At 46.0% G+C, this 24,725-nt stretch overlaps 1 protein-coding gene across 1 annotated transcript in view; it reads right to left on the reverse strand.

Annotated features, from left to right (window-relative positions):
- LOC147727765 (C-X-C motif chemokine 10-like) overlaps positions 1-24,725 on the reverse strand; it is a 95,091-nt gene that overhangs the window by 37,944 nt on the left and 32,422 nt on the right. Inside the window, exon 3 of the mRNA XM_086961776.1 lies at positions 4,610-4,699. Within this exon, the coding sequence (XP_086817902.1) occupies positions 4,610-4,699 (90 nt within the window). The remainder of the gene's footprint in view (positions 1-4,609; positions 4,700-24,725) is intronic.

Raw genomic sequence — 24,725 nt, forward strand, 5'->3', positions numbered from 1 at the left:
AATAAATGCAACAACATACCTTGCTAACCAAGATAGCATAGTTCAAAAACATAGAGTCAGTGTCAGCCAAAAGAGCGCCAGAGATTATTCAGGTTCAGTATATTTAATATCATATACTTGAAACATATCAAAATGAATTAGATACAAGGGTTGCTCAAGGAAAAAAGTGGGGGGGATTGGATGTGCTGGTGAAAGGATAAAAAGGGAGAATAGTCACAGATATTTAGATATAGTACATTTATATACTTTGGCAATAGACAGGTAAGGAGGCCAGTACAGCAGACCCATCCTAAACAATTTATTTATAATATTTTTTATATATTTTGTAAGGATGCAAACATGCAACATTAAGTGAAGGTACTGGGATGAGGTACAGGCCCTATGTGGGTGGGGTGTGTAGACGGTTCGATTCGGCTTGTGCTTAGAGGGTGACTTGGACCTCCACTGCGAGTCTTCCTCAGGACAAAGGGGACGGGGGCAACCTGGAAGCAAGAGATTGACTATGTGTTAATTGTGCGTTGGATGGCGCCTGTTGCCAAATGCAATGAAGAATGGCAGTATGATACTGACCTAATACTGGTGCCAGAAGGGCAGCCCAGGTAACGCACTGTAGTATCAGTGATGGCTCAGTCAAGGTATTCTGCGGGAATTTTATAATAAAATTACTTTACAAGCAATTCCCCATGATAGCGCAAGTTATGAGAGTACATGGATAAGGCACTCACCCAATAGTGGTGAGTTAATTCCACTTCTGAGGCCCACCTTGTGAAGTCCTCCGTGGTAAACAAAACCATGGATTAATTATAGTGGTTGGACATCCGAGTAAATCTGTCCAGACCTGCAGTTAAGAGAAAATAGAGCGCAAATTAAAAAGGGGACTTAATGCAGGTTAAAAACTGCCAAGGTGACCCTTGTAGCAAGAGCAGGGATTCCATAGTTGCAGATTTACTTTGTTAATACCCGGAGACGGGTGCCTCACGCCTCGAAAGACGCCTTCTGCCACATTCAAGGATGAGGAAGAACTGACAGAGGGCTGCCTTTTTATTAACCTGTAAACGCCGGTGAAACGTGCACGTCATCCATGGAGCCCTGAGCTCAGGGTTCCATTACTGAGGCCCAGGGTGGATGCCAGATAGTGAGATGCTGATAATGAATCCCAGCGGTCTTGAAGTATGTACGCATTTAAAAGGAGGCTGGAGAGCTAGCTGGGAAGATCACAGTTCAGTAGAAGAGGCAAAATGCACTCAGTACACTTCCACCATCATTACCGCTCCCCAGGTCACTGCGACATGTGCGGTACAGGTGCTATAAAAATGACACCAATTGCCGGGCTGCTTGTATGAGGGCCAGTGTGTGATGGGACAGAGCAAGCATGCACATACTCACAATGTCTCTGAAAGCCATTTACCAGGCACAGTGCTTGAAAAAGAAATATAAAACTGACAGTACTCGTTGTCCTAGAGTACCTGTTTGCCAGCGGTGCTCTTCTGTTGAGAGTACTGCACCCCTGCTGAGAAGTGCAGTACTGCTGAGATCCGGGAAAAGGCTAGAAGATTAAGGTACAGGAGTGAGCTTGCGATGGAGGGCAGAGAGGAGAACATGTGAGGTCTCTGGTGTGAAAGAGCAGCAGGGTAGAGGCGGAGAAGAGGCTCTGAAGGAGAACGATGGCTAAAGGCCGAGAGGAAAGCCAGATGGCGCGCGCGCGTGCCCGCACGGGTTACCGCAAGCTTTAAGCCACAAGCAAAAGCTTGTGGTCGGATTTCTGAAGCCCACTCACTAAATGTCTCGCCCTGGCTTGAGCGAACAAGGAGGCTTTGGGGAGAGAACAGAGATCAACGCACATGAGGGGGCTGGCGAGGGGGGCACGTGAGTGGGTGGTGTGGAACACATTTTTCTGCCTGTGTTAAGTCATATTAGGTAGAAGGATCTAATGTTATTACCCACACATTTGGTCAGAGATAGCAACAATTACAGAGGGCATTAAGCACACTTAATAACCTACTTACAAAGCAGTAACACTCATTTATGCACCAATAATATTACAGGTTGCCTGGAGTGCAAGTTACATAACATTTTGCACCTATTCTGGACGAAGTCTCCAGTGTCCTCACAGTAACTGTCCAGCGTGTGCATCATGCCGTGATTGGCTCGCACCAGAACAGCATGCACGCAAGATTGTCGTGCCAGGGCGTGCGTCTTGTAGTTCTCCTTCTCCAGGGATGCGTGAACATCTTCTGTTAGTAGCTGATCTGTGGAGAGGCACTCGAGAGTCACAGGGCAGCGTGCCCATGAATTCAGAGAGCACGTAAAGGCTGGAGAGCTAGCTGGGAAGATCGCAGTTCAGTAGAAAAGGCACAATGCTCTCAGTACACTTCCACCATCATTACCGCTGCCCGGGTCACTGCGACATGTGCGGTACAGGTGCTACTAAAATGACACCAATTACCAGGCCGCTTGTATGAGGGCCAGTGTGTCATGGGACAGAGCAAGCATGCACATACTCACAATGTCTCTGAAAGCCATTTACCAGGCACAGTGCTTGAAAAAGAAATATAAAACTGACAGTACTCGCTGTCCTAGAGTACCTGTTTGCCAGTGGTACTCTTCTGTTGAGAGTACTGCACCCCTGCTGAGAAGTGCAGTACTGCTGAGATCCGGGAAAAGGCTAGAAGATTAAGGTACAGGAGTGAGCTTGCGACGGAGGGCAGAGAGGAGAGCACGTGAGGTGTCTGGTGTGAAAGAGCAGCAGGGGAGGGGTCGGAGAGGAAGCTCTTAGGGAAAGCGACAGCTAAATGGCGAGAGGAAAGCCAGATGGCGCAGCGCCTGTGCACGTGAAGTGTCTGGTGTGAAACAGCAGCAGGGAAGGGGGCGTAGGGGAGGCTCTGAGGGAGAGAGATGGCCGAGAGGAAAGCCAGATGGCCCGCGTGGCGTGTAACCGCAAGCTTTAGGCCACAAGCAAAAGCTTGTGGTCAGTTTTCTGAAGCACACTCACTGAATGGCTCACCAGATTAGAGCATGCGCTGGCTCAGGCAAGACCTAAAAATGTCTTTTGGGATTGGGCAGTCACACAATGTGCATCTGTGGGATCCAAATACAGAAGGGCTGCAATAACATGTGAGGTTCCTTCTGTATTACCAAAGTGCCCTGTGGGACAAAAAACATGTGCTATGCCATGGTGCACTTTCTGTATATGGCTTCAGTTATCCTTGAGGTTAAAAATGTGAAGAAGGCAAAGAATAATGGACAGGAGAACACACAGTGGAAAGGAAGTCAGAAAGGGCACAAAACAGAGAGAAAGAGGTCTAGATGTCTAAGAAGAGAGTCCTTGAGCCAATAAGCCAATCTCAAGCAGGCGTTAAAAGGAGAAATGCCTTTATTTCTCCTAACTTTACATACTTTGTATGTGTGCTGCAGGGGAAAGTACATTTCCGTAGTGGAAAACGTTATAAGTTTATCGAGGCATAGTATTTTGTACTGGAAGGATAACCTTCCAATACAAAATCTATGCTAGACTCTCACACACATCCTTTTACTATGGTGCAAACATGTATGCACGGCACTAGGCAGCGTAATTGTGCACTAGTGCCAGGGATAGTGCCATATCAGGGGAGATTGCCCCCACTCTGTGGTCCCCTTATCCGATGCAACCCCACTAGCCTTGATTAGCTCCCTGCTGCCGGGCCTCAGCTCCACCCTCCACTCAGTCAATGTGTGAGAGGCCAAGCTGGTAACCAGCCCCATTGCTCTGCACCCCACAGTTTTACAAAGGGGTCACCCTCCTCATCTCGTGGAGGCCTCTGTTATCAGCCTGCGCTGTTTTTAAAAAAAAGTACGGGAAGCACAACAAGGGGCGGGAGCAGACCCGGACTGGCCGTTGCGGGCACCGGGCAATCCACTGGTGCGCCGCAAGGGTGGGGGCCGGTTGTGGGCCCCTGGGGGCCGTTTTGCAGTGTTGCTGCAAAAACGGCCCTTTAACAAAATCGGCCGAAAACCGGCCCTGGCAACAAGCGCGGTCGCACCCCCGACCCCCCCTGGGGGTGGGGGGGGGGGCGGCCGAGCGCTTTGCCAGGGCTGGTTTTTGTTCTCAGTCCGGCCCTGGGCGGTAGAGGAGGAGGGGAGCAGCAACAACAGGAGGGGGAAAACCAAATAAGGGAAATGTAGGGGAGGAGAGAGGGAGCAGCACGCGGGAGCAGCCACAGGGAGAAGGGATGGGTGGGCGGGGAAAGAAGAAATAGTACCTCTATAACTGCACGAGCAGTGGACTGGCACTAATTAAGTTCAGTGAATCTGTGCTTAGTCCATGCTCCACAGAAAGGAATAAAAGTGTTGCTTGGCCTGCACTGGCAATTTAGAGGCAGCAAAGAAGAGTGATACAGATTCTAACAAATGGTAAGCAATGGGCTGCGTTAAAGCAGTTTATTGCGAACAATATGTCTCTCAAGCAAGAGCACATGCAGCACATGTGCTGTTGCAGGCTTGACCTAAAAATTTATATTTTAAATTCATTTTCATAGCATGTGCCCCCACATTTTACTGTGAATGTTTGCACAAAAACTCCAGGGTTCTGCAAGGATAGGTGAATGCTGCCAGTAAGCAAATGTAGACTAACCTTTTCTTCATAAGATTGTTCAGCATCCTCTTCACTTTTTTAGACTCTGAATTGAGACATCGCTTCTCCCCAAACAGTTTCATGGTCGCACTACAAATATTAATAATAGAGTTCAGAGAACAGTAAATGCAGCCATTGACTTTACCTTCACACTAAAGGTGCTTAAATGTGATGAGTAAGGATCTGATTTGTTCCAGAAAATAATTTGTCATTGTATTCATGCTGTGATTAGTGGAGGTATTGAATTGTATGAAGTAAAGCCTGGAAGGAGAGTGCTGAAACACTAACTCAAGACATACCCAGATTGCATGGGGAAATTATTTTGTGCATTGATCTTCCATTTCATTCGTTCAATAAATTAAAACCAAGAGTAGGTCCCATTAGAAAATCATGTGTTTGAATTGTGTACACTTTTAGCCACCAAATGCAGTCTCTATTGCTGCACAACATTTGAAAAAACTTGTAAGTACATACAATCATTGGTAATGTGCTGCTTCTGGGTGCAGGATGAAATAGATATATTTTTTGTTTTAAGTAATTGTTTGTTTGAGGTCAAAACAATTCCATTTTGGACGTTCTTTAATAAACAAATTTAGGAAGTGGATGATTAGCTAGTCAAAAGAGCAATGGATAAGCACCTTACAAAGTTAGGCAAGCTAATGTATAGAACTGCCTTTCCCAAATAGCGGTTCGCGACCCACTGGTGGTTCCCACTCTGAATTTTTGTGGGTCGCCAAAGATCAGGAAAAAAATAAAGAAGTTGTTCAATTCTGTTTTCATCGTGTCACATTTGTTACACTTTAAAGACAAAGGTCAAAATGTCACTGTAAAAATGGGGTAGCATTTTGCAGAGTGGGCAGGCCAAACTCCTGAGGACATGTGTGAAGCATCCAAGCAGTACACACCGACGACACCCAAGGCACGCCACAAAAAGAGACCACACCAGATTAGGTGAAAAAGAATACCTTTTGTATTGGGTCAAATATTCAGTCGTAAACACAGTAGTCACAATGCTGCGCCAACTGGTGCCAGGGCAATATATACAAGGGGGATTATTTACAGGATAAATTAAAAAGGTAAGTACCTCAGTTGCAATGCTGGAATAGAAAAACATAAAGCATTCTCATTTGGCATGAAAACTCATTAGGTGTCCGCATTAACATTAGGTGAAACATCAGATTAGGTATAAACCCTTAGACCTAACCCTGAATCAGGGGGGCAATACCCTAGGCCTACCTATTGGCAGTCCAAGAGCCTGGGCATAAACATTATCAGCCAGGAAGACATTGAGGCAAAACTGCCTAAGTTTGCGGTCACGCCAGCATGTAGATTATTCTGTCGGCGCCACTTCGCCTAGGGAGCCCCCTTGTTGAGTCGCTATAGGGAGAGGTGATCTTGTTGCAGCGGCCCACTGCAGCGGAGCTGCTGGGTAGCTCCCAGGACCCTGTGTCCCAGTTCACACTGGGGCCCCAACGTGGACTCCTGAGTACCGGTGGCTGCACGTTGCAGCTGCCCACTGCTGAGCGGGGCAGCTGGGAAGACCCCCCCATGCTCACTCCGATCCTCTGTGGAGGTCCCACCGGGGCGGGCACCGACAATGTGCCCCGCTGCCCCCCCCCCCCAATGCCTCACTCACTGGCTCTCGGGGCTGCAGGCACAGCAACATGCAGGCGGGGTGGTTTGGGGACGTCCTCACGGGCAGGGAAGGCACCGACAATGTGCCTCGCAGTCCCTGCCTGCCTCTCTCCTTTCCGCTGTCAGCTGGCAGCAGGCGCCGGGCTTCCCTTTTCCCCACGGGAGCCCCGCTAGCTGCAGCACCTTCCTGGGGCTCTCCTCCGCTCACGGAGAGTCCCCACCACGGAGCAAAGTCTCCGTTGACTTCCGGGCGACTTCACTTGCGCCCCCTCCTCACTGGGGCGGCGGTGATCTTCTTGAGGTCAAAGCGCTTAGAAGCTACACAACGCTCTTAGCATCACAGCACTTTGGGAGGCAACAGTTCTCTTAGTATAGTGCTTAGGAAGCTCAGTGCTTTACTTGCAGCTCCTAAGTAGCAGCGCTCGTGGATTACCAGAACTGCAGGGACCAGACACTCCTCTCTTTTCCAGGGCAGTACCCATAAAGTGCTTTCCTTAGGCCAGGGTGCAGGAGGGGAGTACAGGCACTACAACTAGGGAAATGTAGCGCTCTAGCAGTGCTGCCGTGGCCGGCTCCTCACCTCCTGGCCATGTAGGGAATAGTGCCCACGGTTTTCTTCTTCTGGCCAGCACAGTGTAGTTCCGTAGTTTGAGGGTCTGTGGTTCGGTGGTTCCGAACCCGTTCAATGAAGGTCTTCGGAAATAGACGATTTTGGTGTCAGCAGACCGCAAATCACGAGTGCGGTGTGTACGAGTGTTTTCGTCTTAGTCGATCAATGAGAACACTACGTATTCAGGGATTTCGTTTGAACCCTCGGGTTCCATTTTGTGGACGGCAGCCATTTTGTGTGGTTTCCCTCACATAGGCCGATGACTACGGCCGAGTGAGTCTTTGGGACACGTACACCTTAGCTTACTTCTGAATGACCTGGCCGAACTGACTCTTTGCCCAAGGCTGATTTCGCTGAGCCAGTTCCTTGTTAAGCAGCTGGTCAGATAAAGATCAAAGAGCAGGACATTGCTGAGCTTACAGTACACTGCACCCACCTTTCTATCTTGCTCTCATCTGTTTCTGCTCCTTCCTTTACGACATAATCACTGATTTGAGTTGAGGTTTTATGATGGGTTTGTCCGGCCTGATCGAACAGGAAAGTTGGAATTTGCTTGGTCATTTCTGGTGGGCTGGACAACGGAAAATGGGATTGTCGTCATGCGCTACTTTTGAAAAGTCGCACTGTCATTGGTTAGTTTGTACGTAATTGATGCTACTTTGGAATGTGATTTTTGGCATAAAAGACCATGCTCTGCTCATTGAAATTGTGCAGTCTCTAGCGAACCACCCGTGTTTTGCTTCGTAGACCTCTGTTCCTGGTTGCAGCCAATAACTTTGGTCTTTGACGTCACCAAGAAGTGTCCCGTGTCTCTGTTTGCCAGGACAGGTGAACTCAAAGACATCGGGCATTTTCCCTGGCACCGCTGGGTTCTAAAACCCAGTTCTTCAGTTGGCGCCCAACGTGGGGCGACTTCAGCGGTACCGGTCCAAGCCTGAAGATCGTGGAGAGCTTCGTGTGGAAATTCTGGAGGAAGGCCTGCCACTTCATCGACCCCTGTATGTCGTCGTGGTCCGAAAGTCTTTGCTGCGAGGTTCCTTGCTTTCCGACGGCTACGAAGGACTGCTGCCCTGACTGTCGCCCTGTCTTGGAGCCATTAGATGATTTGTAGAGCAAGACAATAGACGGGTCTTCTGGTGACGCCATCGACATTTCAGTTAAGTATGAGTGGAGTGTCTCCCAGTCCTTAGTTTGTTTTGGTATCCCTTCGAGGATCGCTTTGATTTGGTACCTGCGTATTCACGAGGCTAGCGTTTGAGATTTCCCTTGAAGTTTGAAGCTAGGCTAGTGAGCGAAGATGCCTGGTCTTAGCAGACTTGGAAAGATATTTGGTTGTGGTTGTTCTGGGGATTCCCGGTTGGAGGATTCATGTCCGGTTCCTCCGATTGGAACTCCGACTTATGAGCTCTATGTAAAACATGGTGTGGGCCCCATTGGTTATAATGACATCTGGGTTAAATACACGAGAAAAGACGGTGTCCTACAGTGGCCCCATTATGGTAGCTTTGAAACGGAGATTCTAGATAATCTCGAAGTTAAATTGTTCAAGAAGAAAGCCCTTGAAAGTAGAGGGATGCACACCAGTTTTATCAAACATACTATATTCCTCAATTTTTATCCTCCTTAGTATGAATTGCGTGCGAATCAGTTTTTGAGGCCTGCCCTGCTGCCACTCGTTTAAGAAAACATGTAAGAAGAGGGACCTTTTACAGCCCCTAAGCCAAATGCACAGCTCTGTGCCGCTATTTAGCGTGCACTTTATATTCACATTCCTTTATCAACTCTAAAGTTTGTAAACCAGTTTAGTCCATATTTTAATTCCTTGTTTCAACATTTAATTCATTATTTTCTCTTCAGTCCACAAATCGGGTACAGGTGCCAATTTTCAAATTTCTAACATTCTGACTGTGCCAATCCAGGCTTCTTCGAAAGAATGCGACAGATGCAAGAAGTCCTTCGCAAGTAGTCATTTATTATGCAGTTAAAAACCCAATGCATTTCGGGCCTCCATGTGCCCTTCTTCGGGGGTCACTACAAAATAATCACAATACAAACACATTATTTTACAATTAATATCTAAAAAACACCACATTACAACGTCATTTCTTTTCTGGGCTTGACTAACCATAATCGTAACGTTACTCCCTAGTGCACTGTATTAATGTGACTGCCATACTTCTACATCAGTCATCATGCAACTTGTCCTCGATATACAGGGTATGAATCTAATTTTTGGCAACAACAGTGTCCTACACTTGCTCCTGATCATTAACCATCCCACCAACATAGGCGCGATGCGTCCCTTTAACCAACTATGTTTAGCATGCTTTCTTAGTTAATCAACCCTTGCGCGCCGCCTTGCTCTGATGCTCGAACTGTTCAACATATGCTATATTAGCTGAAAATGTTTTATTTGAAAATATTTTATTTGAAAATACAAGGCGTGCTTTCCCTTTAACACCTTATACAAATTGCTAAACAAACGAGTCCTCCTTCCACCTAATCGCTTACCTAAAATCAGCGATCTACATGCGTCTAGCGTCCTCGTCCTGATTCCTCAACCGGTATAACGGATCATTCACCGCCCACGTTTTTAAACCCCCCACCCTGATGTTCTCCCTCCCGATTCGCCCATAATCCGAGACACTCCCTGATACGTCATGCCCATAGACTCTTAGTGCACCACATTTCCCAGAATACATCGTGTGAAGTGATAGCTATGTCCGTGTACATCCAATATTAAAAAGTCGTTGTTAAATATCCATTCGGTTCTAAAAACTTGCCGAATGCATACGTGTGATTCATCATGCTGCGAGGGACTCCGATGTTTGCTCCGATTTTGTGAAACATTTAGCAATCTTCTTTCACTCCGTGATTAATCCCTTTTTGAACGGGTGCAATCCCTGGGTAGGGCTAAAGTTACGAAAGTCTTTGAAAGTAGAGGGATGCACACCAGTTTTATCAACCATACTATATTCCTCAATTTTTATCCTCCTTAGTATGAATTGCGTGCGAATCAGTTTTTGAGGCCTGCCCTGCTGCCACTCGTTTAAGAAAACATGTAAGAAGAGGGACCTTTTACAGCCCCTAAGCCAAATGCACAGCTCTGTGCCGCTATTTAGCGTGCACTTTATATTCACATTCCTTTATCAACTCTAAAGTTTGTAAACCAGTTTAGTCCATATTTTAATTCCTTGTTTCAATGTGCCCATGTGTTTGTATTGTGATTATTTTGTAGTGACCCCCGAAGAAGGGCACATGGAGGCCCGAAATGCATTGGGTTTTTAACTGCATAATAAATGACTACTTGCAAAGGACTTCTTGCATCTGTCGCATTCTTTCGAAGAAGCCTGGATTGGCACAGTCAGAATGTTAGAAATTTGAAAATTGGCACCTGTACCCGATTTGTGGACTGAAGAGAAAATAATGAATTAAATGTTGAAACAAGGAATTAAAATATGGACTAAACTGGTTTACAAACTTTAGAGTTGATAAAGGAATGTGAATATAAAGTGCACGCTAAATAGCGGCACAGAGCTGTGCATTTGGCTTAGGGGCTGTAAAAGGTCCCTCTTCTTACATGTTTTCTTAAACGAGTGGCAGCAGGGCAGGCCTCAAAAACTGATTCGCACGCAATTCATACTAAGGAGGATAAAAATTGAGGAATATAGTATGTTTGATAAAACTGGTGTGCATCCCTCTACTTTCAAAGACTTTCGTAACTTTAGCCCTACCCAGGGATTGCACCCGTTCAAAAAGGGATTAATCACGGAGTGAAAGAAGATTGCTAAATGTTTCACAAAATCGGAGCAAACATCGGAGTCCCTCGCAGCATGATGAATCACACGTATGCATTCGGCAAGTTTTTAGAACCGAATGGATATTTAACAATGACTTTTTAATATTGGATGTACACGGACATAGCTATCACTTCACACGATGTATTCTGGGAAATGTGGTGCACTAAGAGTCTATGGGCATGACGTATCAGGGAGTGTCTCGGATTATGGGCGAATCGGGAGGGAGAACATCAGGGTGGGGGGTTTAAAAACGTGGGCGGTGAATGATCCGTTATACCGGTTGAGGAATCAGGACGAGGACGCTAGACGCATGTAGATCGCTGATTTTAGGTAAGCGATTAGGTGGAAGGAGGACTCGTTTGTTTAGCAATTTGTATAAGGTGTTAAAGGGAAAGCACGCCTTGTATTTTCAAATAAAATATTTTCAAATAAAACATTTTCAGCTAATATAGCATATGTTGAACAGTTCGAGCATCAGAGCAAGGCGGCGCGCAAGGGTTGATTAACTAAGAAAGCATGCTAAACATAGTTGGTTAAAGGGACGCATCGCGCCTATGTTGGTGGGATGGTTAATGATCAGGAGCAAGTGTAGGACACTGTTGTTGCCAAAAATTAGATTCATACCCTGTATATCGAGGACAAGTTGCATGATGACTGATGTAGAAGTATGGCAGTCACATTAATACAGTGCACTAGGGAGTAACGTTACGATTATGGTTAGTCAAGCCCAGAAAAGAAATGACGTTGTAATGTGGTGTTTTTTAGATATTAATTGTAAAATAATGTGTTTGTATTGTGATTATTTTGTAGTGACCCCCGAAGAAGGGCACATGGAGGCCCGAAATGCATTGGGTTTTTAACTGCATAATAAATGACTACTTGCGAAGGACTTCTTGCATCTGTCGCATTCTTTCGAAGAAGCCTGGATTGGCACAGTCAGAATGTTAGAAATTTGAAAATTGGCACCTGTACCCGATTTGTGGACTGAAGAGAAAATAATGAATTAAATGTTGAAACAAGGAATTAAAATATGGACTAAACTGGTTTACAAACTTTAGAGTTGATAAAGGAATGTGAATATAAAGTGCACGCTAAATAGCGGCACAGAGCTGTGCATTTGGCTTAGGGGCTGTAAAAGGTCCCTCTTCTTACAAGAAGAAAGCCCGACAGGCAATGTTTGACTCTTTCCGCATATGGCGAAAGGAAGCCAAACAGAAAGAAATTAAATTAGCGAAGAAGAATAAACGAGAACGAGGTTTGTCAATGGTGCAAGCTGCTATAGCGTTTAGGGATAATGAGGAAGAGCAAGAGAGCAAACAGATGTTTAGGGTTAGGAAGTTAGCGGTAGATAAGTGCTACCCAGTTTTGCCGTCTAAAGATCAAGAAGAAAATAAAGATCTTGCGAAAGATCCTTTAATGTCGCATCTATTGAGTTCGCCACCCCCTTCTGCACAGAATGCTACGGCACCACCGCCACCAGTTGTAGTTGTGCAACCTCCGGTTGTTTTGCCACCTGCGATTCCTCCACAGCCAGCTCCTCTTCCGTTGGCTACTATTCCTTTGGCGCAGCCTTCTCAAGGGCCGCCAACTTTGGCTCCTTCCTTCGTCTGCTACTCCTACGCCTGTCTATAATACTCCTTCTGTTCCGACTTTGGATTCTTTTCATATTGTTCCGTCTTCTCTTATTCTGTCTCCTTCTCCTTCTGCTAGACAGAGAATGACTGCTGTAGTTTCTAGTATCTTTTCTCCTTTGTTGGGATCCTTTGGTATGTCCCCTGTTGTTGAGCGTAGACAATTGCGTAGTCAGTTGCCTGACGCTAATGAACGGACAGTATTGGATCACATGGCGCGTAAATGGGTAAATGGGTTACGTATTCTACACAGTATGATCTTGAGGGTATCATGGATGTTTTCCATCAATGGGAAGCACCAAAGCAACGGTACGTCTTTGACATGATGTGTGTGTTCCTTCATGAACAATGGGTAGAAGAAGTAGGACAAGCTCCTTCTGAGTTGTATTGAATACGTTCCGAGTTTGCGAAAGGAACCGTTATGGGTCTTCTCGAGATTGAGAAAGCAGTTGCGACGTTGTTGTCATTCCGTAGTGCAACTCCTTCTGAGCGACTGTTGGAACCTGATTCGTCAGTAGGGAGAAAAGCGCGTCAATATCCGATGAGTGAGGTTCCTCCAGTTTGGAGACCTACTGATGGAAATGTTGCCGCACACTTTCAGCGTGTCTGGGTACATGTTCCTTGGAAGCGTGTTGAAGTTTTAGCTATTAAGCAGTCTTTGCCTGATCCACGCAAAAATCCGGCAGGATACTATAAAGAGTTGACTCAGACTGTGGGTTCGTGTATCATGAATCTGGCAGACATAGACATGTTTTTTGGGAATGTTGTTCCACAGCCTATTTGGGGTAAGATTTGTCACACAGATCATGCACATGAATTAGGTGACACATGGGCTCATCTTAGAGATGCCGATAATAGACAAGTAGGTGGCGCTAAGCCCGAGGATTTGATTACTGAACTTCCTGATAGGATTATTACTTATATGAAGACTTTGATGCCTGAAGTGCGTGTCAATTGGGACAAGTTGTCTGCGTGCAAGCAGAAGAAAGATGAAACTGTGTCCGACTTTTTTACTCGATTTGAAGAGACCTTTGTAGACCATAGTGGTCAGGATATGGCTACCGAGGGTGGCCAGAGATTGTTCGTCGACAAATTTGTACATAATTTGCTTCCCGAGTTGTGCAATAAGTTGAAAGATTCTGAGAGTGCTTGGGCTGTTTCGACATCGGCGCAAATTCTAGCTACGGCCCAGTACTATGAAAATAGGCACAAAGATGAGGTAGAGAAGATGGATAAGAAGATTAAGGAGTTAAAGACTAAAGTTCTTCTACAACAAGCTTATCCACCCCGTACTAATAATCAACGCGATTATCAGCAGAATCACCAATATTCGAGAAACTCCCAAAGGAACAAGTCTTCTCAACAACGTTTTCCATATGGGCCTAATCAGGGTGCGTATTGCAGAGAAGAGGGCCATTTTAAGAGTAGTTGTCCGGTTCTGTTACAGCGCACAAATGGTGCTTCTGGTGTAAGAGGTCGAGGTGCTCAACAAGCGCCTAGAGGTAGAGGTCATGGTCAGACCGCGCGTCCTTTGCCTCCACAGAATTCCATGAATAGTTTTGATCAGCAGAATGGTGCATCTGGTAGGACAGCTCAGTACTATGTGGACGATTACTACGTCGAAGGTGAGGAAGTGGATGGTAATGATTGCTAGGACAGCCATGGACAAAGAGAGGGAGTTGTTTCAGTTCCAGTAGACCAGAGTGGACCTTATGTTGAAGTGATTGCATCAGGTGTGTCAGAGCCTTTTCTGTTGGATACTGGTGCTGCGAAGAGTTCTATTATGCACTCTAAACTCCCTGGCGCACCTTTGTCTGGCTTGAAGAATGTTTCAGTAGGTTTTTCTGGTGCCCCGGTTACGAATCCGATTTCTAGTCCTTTGTCTCTTTCTGTTGGACCTCATAGATTTGAAGCACCCCTCATTTTGACTACAGGTTGTGGTGAGAATCTGTTGGGATTAGATTTGTTGAAGAGATTGTATGCGACACTGTATCGTTCTCCTTCAGGAGTACAGCTTACATTAGGTAAGAGAGTAAACTCTCCCATGTATTTATCTAAAGATCGACTTCCACCTGTATTGTCTTCTCTCCCTGATTCTCCTTGTGCTACTGGTCTGAACGATGTGGGTCTGTTAGAGATTCCGCCACATGTTGTGACACTAAAAGCGAATGCTAAGTTACCACACATTCCACAGTATCGTATCTCGAGTGATGGTGAGCGAGCACTTTTGACGATCATTTACGATCTGATCGAAAAGGGTGTGATTGAGGAAACAAGAGGTAATGTGTGCAATAGTCCGGTTTTGCCTGTTCTGAAGAGAACTGATTCTTCACAGCCTCCTGTATATAGGTTTGTGATCGATCTTCGCGAGGTGAATCAGATCGTTGTTCCACAATTTCCTGTTGTGCATGACATCACCGCTTTGTTGACTTTGATCCCGGCTACAGCCACATGGTTTTCGGTGATTGACTTGAAGAATGCTTTCTTCAGCATCCCGATTGCCGTGGAGAGTAGAGATATTTTTGGATTCTCTTTAGGAGGACGAAGTTTCCGCTTTAAGCGCGCTCCTCAAGGCTATTGTGAGAGTCCATTGATTTATAGCCAAGCTTTGAAGACGCAACTTGATTTGTTGCTTTTACCTGATGGTGCTGCTCTAATTCAATATGTTGACGACTTGTTAGTCGCTGCTAACAATGAAGAGAATTGTAGAGAGGCTACTTTGTCACTGTTGTGCCACTTGTCTGATTTTCATCACAAAGTTTCTCTCTCGAAGCTGCAATATTGTTGACAAGAAGTAACCTACTTAGGTCACCTCTTATCGAAGGAGGGAAGGAAACTGACCCCAGAAAGAATTCAAGCTATTGCGAAAATGAATGTCCCTACGACACAGAGAGAAGTACGTGCGTTTTGGGGTATTACATCGTACTGTAGACAGTGGATCCCTAATTTCTCGTTGTTAGCGAAGCCTTTGATAGCTCTTACTGTTAAGGATACTCCAACTCCTATTCCTTGGACTGACGAATGTCAGAAGAGCTTTTCAGAATTACGAAATGCGTTGTGTTCGGCTCCTGTGTTGGGTACTTCCGACTACAGTAAGCCCTTCACATTGTATGTCCACGAGAGAGAGGGATGTGCATTGTCAGAGTTGACTCAACAGTTTGGTGATAAGCAACGTCCATGTGCTTATTTTTCGTTGACCTTAGATCCGGTAGCAAGAGCATTGCTGAGTTGTTTGAAAGCTACAGCAGCAGCGGCTGTTTCGATTCGACAGTCTGCTGGTTTGGTTATGGACAATACACTGATTGTGATGGTTCCACATGCAGTGGATACCTTGTTGAATCGTACCAAGACACAGCACTTAACTAGTGCTCGGTTGTCGGGTTACGAATCGACCTTGTTAGCGAGTCATGTGCACATTAAGAGATGCAACACGTTGAATCCAGCCACATTGTTGCCGATTTCAGCTGAGACAGATAATGTTGAAGAACAGCATGATTGTTTCCTTAGAACTGAGGAAGAAACGAAAGGGAGGATAGACCTTAGGGATACTCCTCTTCTACAGTGTGATGGTACTTTGAGGGTTGATGGTTCGTGCTTCAAGCTTCCGAATGGTGATACGACTGCGGCATATGCTGTTACGACTTTGCATACGATTGTTGAAGCTGCACGTATCCCGCATAATTAAGCGCAAGCAGCAGAGTTGATTGCATTAACGAGAGCATGTGTGTTGGCGAAAGGCAAACGAGTGAATGTGTATACTGACAGCCAGTATGTGTTTGGTGTGGCTCATAGTTTTGGACGTTTGTGGCGAGAACGTGGGTTCATGACTTCGCATGGGACGAAGATCCAGCATGGTCAGTTGGTGAATGAACTCTTTGAATCACTTACTTTGCCATTGCAAGTAGCGATTGTGAAATGCAGTGCGCATAAGAAAGTTACGGATGATGTTGGTCGTGGAAATGCGTTTGCGGATGAAGTTGCGAAAGAAACTGCGAGAAATGTGATGAGCCGAATGTATGTTGCAGGTCCGGCGAGATGGGTTCCAGATGGAAGTATGTGTGAAGATACGATTGAGAGTGTGAAATCCATCCAAGCTGAAGCTACAGAGAAAGAGTTGAATGAATGGAGAGAAAGTAAGGGTAGATTGGACTCGAATGGTTGTTGGACTGATTTGTCTGAGCATCAAAGATGGTTGTTACCCGACGCATATGTGCTTCCAGTTGTTACAATGGCTCATGGGATGGCACATATCAGCGTGAAAGGGATTTGTAAGTTCTTGGCCCCAGTTTGGCAGAATGCTGGAATTCCCAAATGTGCAGAGAATCTGGTCTAGAACTGTATGGTGTGTTTGATGTACAATCCTGGTAAGGGAACTCCAACCCCGGCTGGTCATTTTGCTCCTCCAACGTATCCGTTCGAGGCTTTGCAGCTAGATTTCATCCACATGGAGAGGTGCAACAACCTGAAATATGTGTTGGTGGTTGTTTGCTCCTTTTCTAGATGGGTGGAAGCATACCCTTTGAAGGACAATACTGCCTTGTCCACAGCGAAAGCCCTTATCAAAGAATTTTTCCCTAGGTTTGGTTTGCCGAGAATGGTCTGGAGTGACAATGGGAGTGAATTTGTGGGTCAAGTGATGAAGAGAGTATGTGAGGGATTAGGAATAAGGCAGAAGTTCCACGCTGCAAATCACCCCCAATCAGCTGGTTTAGTCGAGTGCTATAATGGCACTTTGAAATTAAAATTGGCCAAAATTCAAGCAAGCTCTGGTTTGCAATGGCCAGATGCTTTGCCCTTGACCCTTCTGTCCACGAGAATGACTGTGCATTCGCGAATGGGTTTGCGTTTGTATGAGGTCGTGTTTGGCCGTCCGGCGAACATTTGGGGCGTGCCAAGACCGACAAGGTTTAGTAAATGTAAATGTAAATTTATACTTGTATAGCGCACTACTCGCCCGCAAGGGTCTCAAGGCGCTTGTACGAATACCCCTGTGGAACCCATCCTGGCTTTCCCTGTGAGGCGTCCACTCCTGGGCACCCCCAAGGTGGAGGCCAGGCATCCTTTGCGTTGTGGGGGCCGTTGTGGAGATTAAGCAAGCTATTGCCCAGAGTTGCAGAGTGGGACTCCATGATTGGAATAGGCACCGAGGCGAGAATTATCAGGTCCATGGAATTTTTGAGCCCAAGACCCGCCGAGGCGAGGAATTGAACCCTGGTCCCGGGCTAGACCTCTGCATCAGGGTCTGCCGCTCTAACCATTGAGCCACACTTCTTTAGTGAGCTTGAATACCCTGTGTTACTTGATTACTTGTACGAACTGACGGCTAAACTGCGTGTCTTACACCAACAGGTTCACAATAGTCTACCACAGGCTTCTGAAGATCCAGGTCACGCTATTGAACCCAGTGCCTGGGTATTTGTGAAGAATTTTCAGCGGATCCAGAATGAGCAGCCCCGCTGGACAGGACCATACCTGATTTTACTATCTACACGTTCTGCAGTTCGAGTGCAAGGCAAGAAAAACTGGATCCACGGCGTACACTGCAAACGGGCTCCGTTGCCCTTACCGTACGACCGGTGGTTCCAGAAGGGACTTCCAGACTCTGTGACTGAAACTGTGCCACGGTTTTTGCCATTTAGCGATGCCCGTTTGATTGGAACGAACACTGAGAAAGAAAGTGACGATCTTCTACAAGAAGCTGTGCCTCCTTTGAATCGATTGAACACTACTGAACCTGAACTCCTGTTTAGAGAACAGACATTGCCTGAAAAAGACTGTTATAATTTGCGATCAAGAGTCGTGGATAAATAAAATAAATGAAGTTTTTATGATCTTTTTGTTTACAGGTTAACTCTCCTCCGAGGAACTACTCATTTTTGTTTTTCGAACCGCCATCCGGGTTCAGCTGTAGGGTTGCGGTTGACAAGTCTTTGGAGTGCAAGCCTGAGACAATAGGTCGAAGGTTCTGGTTGGCCTAAGGGAGTTGCCCTGGGCTGACAGAGGCATTCCTTAGCATAGAACACCCTACCACCGCGAGCAGCATATTTAGTAAGGATGGAGTTTTTCGAGTTGGAGAGACCTGTTGAGACAACAAGATTTAAGAGCAAAATGTACAAACTAATGACCCGAAAAAGATTTTTAATACTGTGCTTATCTATGCTACTGAGTTTAACGATATTTATAATTGGTTATGTGACATTCTCTTTTAAAGTGACGTTTATTCCCACTGTGCAACCTACAGCTCCTCCTACTATTTCTTCTCATTCTTTTCACCCTCTGTCCGAACATGAAGTAGTTAGAAGATTGGAATTTGCCAATAATTCCTTTATCCAACTTTTGCACCAACACCAGCTAGTTATGAACACGACAAATTGTTGGATCTGTGGCCTAATGCCCCATACGACCGGTAAAGGTATTCCGTACTTGGTTTTGCCCTTCAGCCTTAATGGTTCTATTTGGGCATATAGAACGATGTTCATCTATGCCCATAGTGTCTATCCCCTACGTTCACCGAAAGATAATCCGAAGAATAGTGCTTTAGCTAGAGGCATAGTCGACATGGTTAAAGGGACTAATGCAGTTGAGACTATTCCGAAGGATGAGAAACAACCATATAGCGGTTGGGATGTTACTGGATATGGAGTTAGTCTGAGTGTTAACCAGCGAGCGAAAAGTTCTCCACCGATTTGGATAGTGCCCCATCAGGGTTGCTATTGTCTGCAGGGTAATGGCAAGAATCCGAAAGCTCAGTTAGGGAAGAGTGTCTGCACTGAGACTTATGTATTTACGTCTCAGACTTCCCCAGCGTTTCTAGCAGCTAAGGGTACTTATTTTGTTTGCTACGACAAAGCGTATACATGGTTGCCCCCTGACTTCTCGGGCACATGTTTTGTTTCGTTCCTGTTGCCCCCCACTTTTACAGCTGCAGCAGATTATCATAAGACGAGTGTTGCTAGAGGTGTCTTCAGTCAGGAAGATACCGCAGAGCAAGAGTTGGGAGATTTCTTTAAGGGTTTTCTGCCGTTCTGGGGACCGATGGCTAATAGCAGGAACATTCGCCAGTTGACGAGAGTGGTTGAGTCCACCATAGTCGAAACTGCCGGTGCCCTTAGTAACTTGACTGCTGAGCTTCAGTCGGATCGACTTATGACACTTCAGAATAGAGTTGCTCTTGATGTCATACTTGCAGACCGAGGTGGAGTATGTAAACTGATTCAATCGAGCTGCTGCGTTTTCATTCCAGACAACACTCCGTCAGTCTTCCAGGCCATTTCCAGACTACATAAGATCTCCGATTCTGTACATATAGATAAAGGAGATTGGTCGTTGATGGGATGGTTTTGGGGATTGATATCCACTTGGGAATGGAAGATTCTGATGGTCATTGGGATGGTCTTAGCTATCCTTTTCCTGTTCTGTCTCTGCGTACAGTGTGCCCCCGCTATTTGTGGCCTCTGTGCTACTTCGTGTGCGAGGAGACCTGTCCAGAGAGAGGTACTAAGTACTAGGATGATGCTACAGCCACATATCGATGATCTGACGAGTATAGACCTAGATTCAGATTGACATGGGTTTGGGTTTATTGCCTATGTAAGGGCAAAAGGAGGGTCTGTAGTTCCGTAGTTTGAGGGTCTGTGGTTCGGTGGTTCCGAGCCCGTTCAATGAAGGTCGTCGGAAATAGACGATTTTGGTGTCAGCGGACCACAAATCACGAGTGTTTTCGTCTTAGTCGATCAATGAGAACACTACGTATTCAGGGATTTCGTTTGAACCCTCGGGTTCCATTTTGTGGAGGGCAGCCATTTTGTGTGGTTGCCCTCACATAGGCCGATGACTACGGCCGAGCGAGTCCTTGGGACACGTACACCTTAGCTGACTTCTGAATGACCTGGCCGAACTGACTCTTTGCCCGAGGCTGATTTCGCTGAGCCAGTTCCTTGTTAAAACAACAAGTGATGGACCGAATGTGGATCAATGTCACACATTCCCCCAGTCAAAAGATCTGGGCCCAAATCCATCGTTTTTTTGCACTCCACACCACCCTGGGTTAGACAATGGCGATATGCAAATCAGCTCTGACCCTGTTGCCCCATGGGAACAGTCCAGTCCGAACTACTAAAGCCATGTCCTTCCCAGAACGGAATCAAGCATCCGAGGACTGGACCGGTTTTGAGGTAACACCTCTCATCAGCCCGGCTAGCTTGACTCCAAGTGGTGTGGAGTGCCTGGGACCCACGTCTGGGCATCCCCAGCGCACTTAGGGCGGCAATTGCAAAAACAACAAGTGATGGACCGAATGTGGATCAATGTCACACATTCCCCCAGTCAATGGGGGAATGTGTGACATTGATCCACATTCGGTCCATCACTTGTTGTTGTTTTTGCAATTGCCGCCCTAAGTGCGCTGGGGATGCCCAGACGTGGGTCCCAGGCACTCCACACCACTTGGAGTCAAGCTAGCCGGGCTGATGAGAGGTGTTACCTCGAAACCGGTCCGGTCCTCGGATGCTTGATTCCGTTCTGGGAAGGACATGGCTTTTGTAGTTCGGACTGGACTGTTCCCATGGAGCAACAGGGTCAGAGCTGATTTGCATATCACCATTGTCTAACCCAGGGTGGTGTGGAGTGCAAAAAAACGATGGATTTGGGCCCAGATCTTTTGACTGGGGGAATGTGTGACATTGATCCACATTCGGTCCATCACTTGTTGTTTTTCCAGTTCCTTGTTAAGCAGCTGGTCAGATAAAGATCAAAGAGCAGGACATTGCTGAGCTTACAGTACACTGCACCCACCTTTCTATCTTGCTCTCATCTGTTTCTGCTCCTTCCTTTACAACATAATCACTGATTTGAGTTGAGGTTTTATGATGGGTTTGTCCGGCCTGATCGAACAGGAAAGTTGGAATTTGCTTGGTCATTTCTGGTGGGCTGGACAATGGAAAATGGGATTGTCGTCATGCGCTACTTTTGAAAGTCACACTGTCATTGGTTAGTTTGTACGTAATTGATGCTACTTTGGAATGTGATTTTTGGCATAAAAGACCATGCTCCGCTCATTGAAATTGTGCAGTCTTTTGCGAACCACCCGTGTTGTGCTTCGTAGACCTCTGTTCCTGGTTGCAGCCAATAAATTTGGTCTTTGACGTCACCAAGAAGTGTCCCGTGTCTCTGTTTGCCAAGACAGGTGAACTCGAAGACATCGGGCGTTTTCCCTGGCGCCGCTGGGTTCTAAAACCCGGTTCTTCAACAGATATAGCACTCTTCTCCTACAGGCACTTTTAGGTGTAGCGCTCGCGTGGCGCAAGGTCCCACCAGCCTCAGGGACCTAGGATGGAGCTCCTTCTTCAGGGGCCAGGTGGCAGAGCAGCAGGCACTGCTGGGCAAGGTCAGCAGTCAGTGGGTACTCATCAGGACAGAGCGGTAGGCTTTCACCATCCTCCACTGTAGTGTGGCACTCCTCCTGTACAGCAGCCTGTACTCCTGCAGTGGGGCTTCCACTAGCCCTGAGGACAGCAGAGGGGTTTTAGTTGGGTGCAGGGTCCAGCATGCAGGGTCCAGCACGCAGGCCCAAGTGGCGGTTCCCCCTGGCAGCAAGTCCCCTCACGTTCCTGTCCCTGCTCTGACTGAGCACATGGTGGCACAGCCCCCTTACTTATACGCCCCTCACCCCACCTTCCAGGCAGTGCCAGAAGCTTCTAGAAGCCTCTGGGGAACTGGCTCTAACTGGCTCAGGGGGAGGAGTAGAGCACCCTGGGTGCCAGGCTTTCCCTCCAAAAGCTGGGATTGCTGGGTACCGAACATCTAGCGTGCTAACCTACTGCAGTCAGGTGGCACCACACACAGCCATGGCATCCATTTTAAATGCAGCATGTTACCAGGGTACATTCTTACAATGGGGGGTTAACAACTGCACACCATTGCATTACATTTAACATGACGTCTCACACCACACATGGCCTATGCAGCTTTCTACCATGGGGGAGACATACTAAAACAGGGGGGGTTAAAAAGCAAAAACCTTTGGGAAAATGGGCCAAGTCAAACAGTCACGGTTGTCTTGTGCTGCTTTTTTTAACAGAGGGTTAGTATTTACAAACTCCTCACACTTTCAAAGAAAGAATAGTAAAATGAGTTATGTGACAGGCCTGCTGGGGTGCATGAAGTTTGAAAGAAAAGACTATAGGATGAAATCTTCCTTCTAAGGCACAACAAAGTGTAAACACCTGTGAATGAGCTGTACAAATTCAGCAGTTAGGAAAGCAAAAAAAAACAACCATATTTTTTGTAATTCTGACAGAGATTTAAATGGGATCAGAACAAATCAAGACAACTTACTCAGGGATGCACAAGTAATAGGTATTCACTAAAACCCGACTTCCACCCATTATCATTTGTGTGCAATATAACGTTACCAATACAACTGTATGTCTGTGTACATTTACTACCAATTTCAATAGAAAAGGTGCTCCCTGCAAATAATGTGCTAGCACGTGATGTTTAGTTACATTAGAAAAATCTCCCGCCTCATGTCCGTTAAAGCTAGGTGTGTCACAAAAGGCTTTCGTTTTAAAAAGTGGGTTGTGGTTCTTAAACGTTTGAGAAGCACTGGCCTAGAAGCAAAACCAGGGTTCAGTGCAGAAAATTTGGGTAGTCCTTGCCAGCTCTGGGTCAACCACCCGGAGCCAGCCAAGTCCTTTCTCAAATGGCTCCTGGTACTTCTTCAAAGATACTCTCACATGCATTATCTTCCTTTGAAGTTTAGGGGGGAGGTCATTCATGACCCATGAGAATGACCTTCAGAACTTTAGTTCAAAAGAAGAGGCTGCAGACCACCAGTCCTTACTCAGAACGACAGAGTACCTCTGATAGCAGTTTTCTTCTTCTTGTTTTCTGCAAATGTCCAGTACTGATTCTGATAATCAGTTGATAGGGGGCCCAAGTTACAAGGAAACACAGACAGTGATGGTGAAAATTCCTGAAATTCACAATGTCCCTAAACAGTGCCCTCGCCCGCCCCTTACCACTTCCTGTCTTATAGCCAAACTGTTCCAGAAAGCATTATTGCGAATACTTTCCAAATGAGGTATCTCTCTCTCCAAAACAATAGAAATCCTACTCAAATTGGTCAACTGCCTATTGTACCCCCTTGAGTGAGAGGAGCCAGTGATTAGCCAGAGAAAACAAGTTTGAAAGAAAAAAAGTGTGTACTCCAAAAGAAATCAACAAGTACTTGTTTGGATTAATATCCGTTCTTTACAATTGTCATACAAGACCAGAGCTACTTTGGATTGCAGTGCAACATCTTTATTATTTGATGATGGAAAATGGACAGCCGACACGTGTTTCGCCCCCCATTGGCGAGTTGCGCCGGGGCTTCCTCAAGGCTATTTTCACATATACAGTATATATTATTTCACGCCTGGTTCCAAATTGACAAGTTCCAAAAACCAGAGTTTAAATACTCGGGAAGCAGAGTTCTTTTTTGAGCTGACGGGTGTGGTATACCCCTGCTCGTAGCTCTAGGGCTGGAGATGAATCTATCATCAGTGTCATCAGTGATGTCATGAGTGAAGTCACTGACCATGTCATGAGTGATGTAATATGTGACGTCATCAGCAGTGCATTGCACGCGCAAGTTATAGTGAGTCCAACTAACTATAACGTGGAATTTCAATGGTTTTATGACAGTAAAATTTCGAGTTAACTATAACTGGTGTGAAACCTATGGTTTTTTCAGTGAATTTAATAGGTTTTTTAAATGCTAATTCCTAACTATAACTGGTGTGAAACCTATGGTTTTTTCAGTGAATTTCTAAGGTTTTTTTAGATGCTAATTCCTAACTATAACTAGTGTGAAACCTATGGTTTTTTCAGTGAATTTCAAAGTTTTTTTAATGCTAATTCCTAACTATAAGTCTCACTTTATAAGTAAGACTGTTAGCGCTCTAGTTGTTCTTTAGAACACTCTGGTACATTCTGTCATTGGGCTATAGTTGCGCTACATCTGGCTGATATTTGGGCTACATTTGTATTTTTTTGTCTCTGGTGGCCATCTTTGGGCTACATTGGGCTACATTGGGCTACATTTGGGCTACATTTGGCCTGTGATTACACCGACGTGGGCGGGGTAGGTGACTAGATGCCTGATGCCAGAAACTAGCAAGGTGAATTTCATATAGTTCTGGCCCCACCAGGTCAGTCAGTGGGATCTCCGACCGGGGACTGCGGTCCCAGGGAGGGCCTCAATGAAGGGTTGATCCTACGACATAATCCAGGTCGTATACTCGATTCCTCCAATCACTGGGGTATCGGTAGCAATTTTATGAGCACTTTGGTCCTGATGAATTGCCTTAGAGGCATGAAACATGTCGACCACACTTCAACTGAGGGTTGAATGAGGCTTGATTACCTTATCCGTCACGCCTCAATACCCCTCATTT

The sequence above is a fragment of the Lissotriton vulgaris genome, chromosome 3_1, assembly GCF_964263255.1.
Source record: "Lissotriton vulgaris chromosome 3_1, aLisVul1.2, whole genome shotgun sequence".
NCBI lineage: Eukaryota > Metazoa > Chordata > Amphibia > Caudata > Salamandridae > Lissotriton > Lissotriton vulgaris.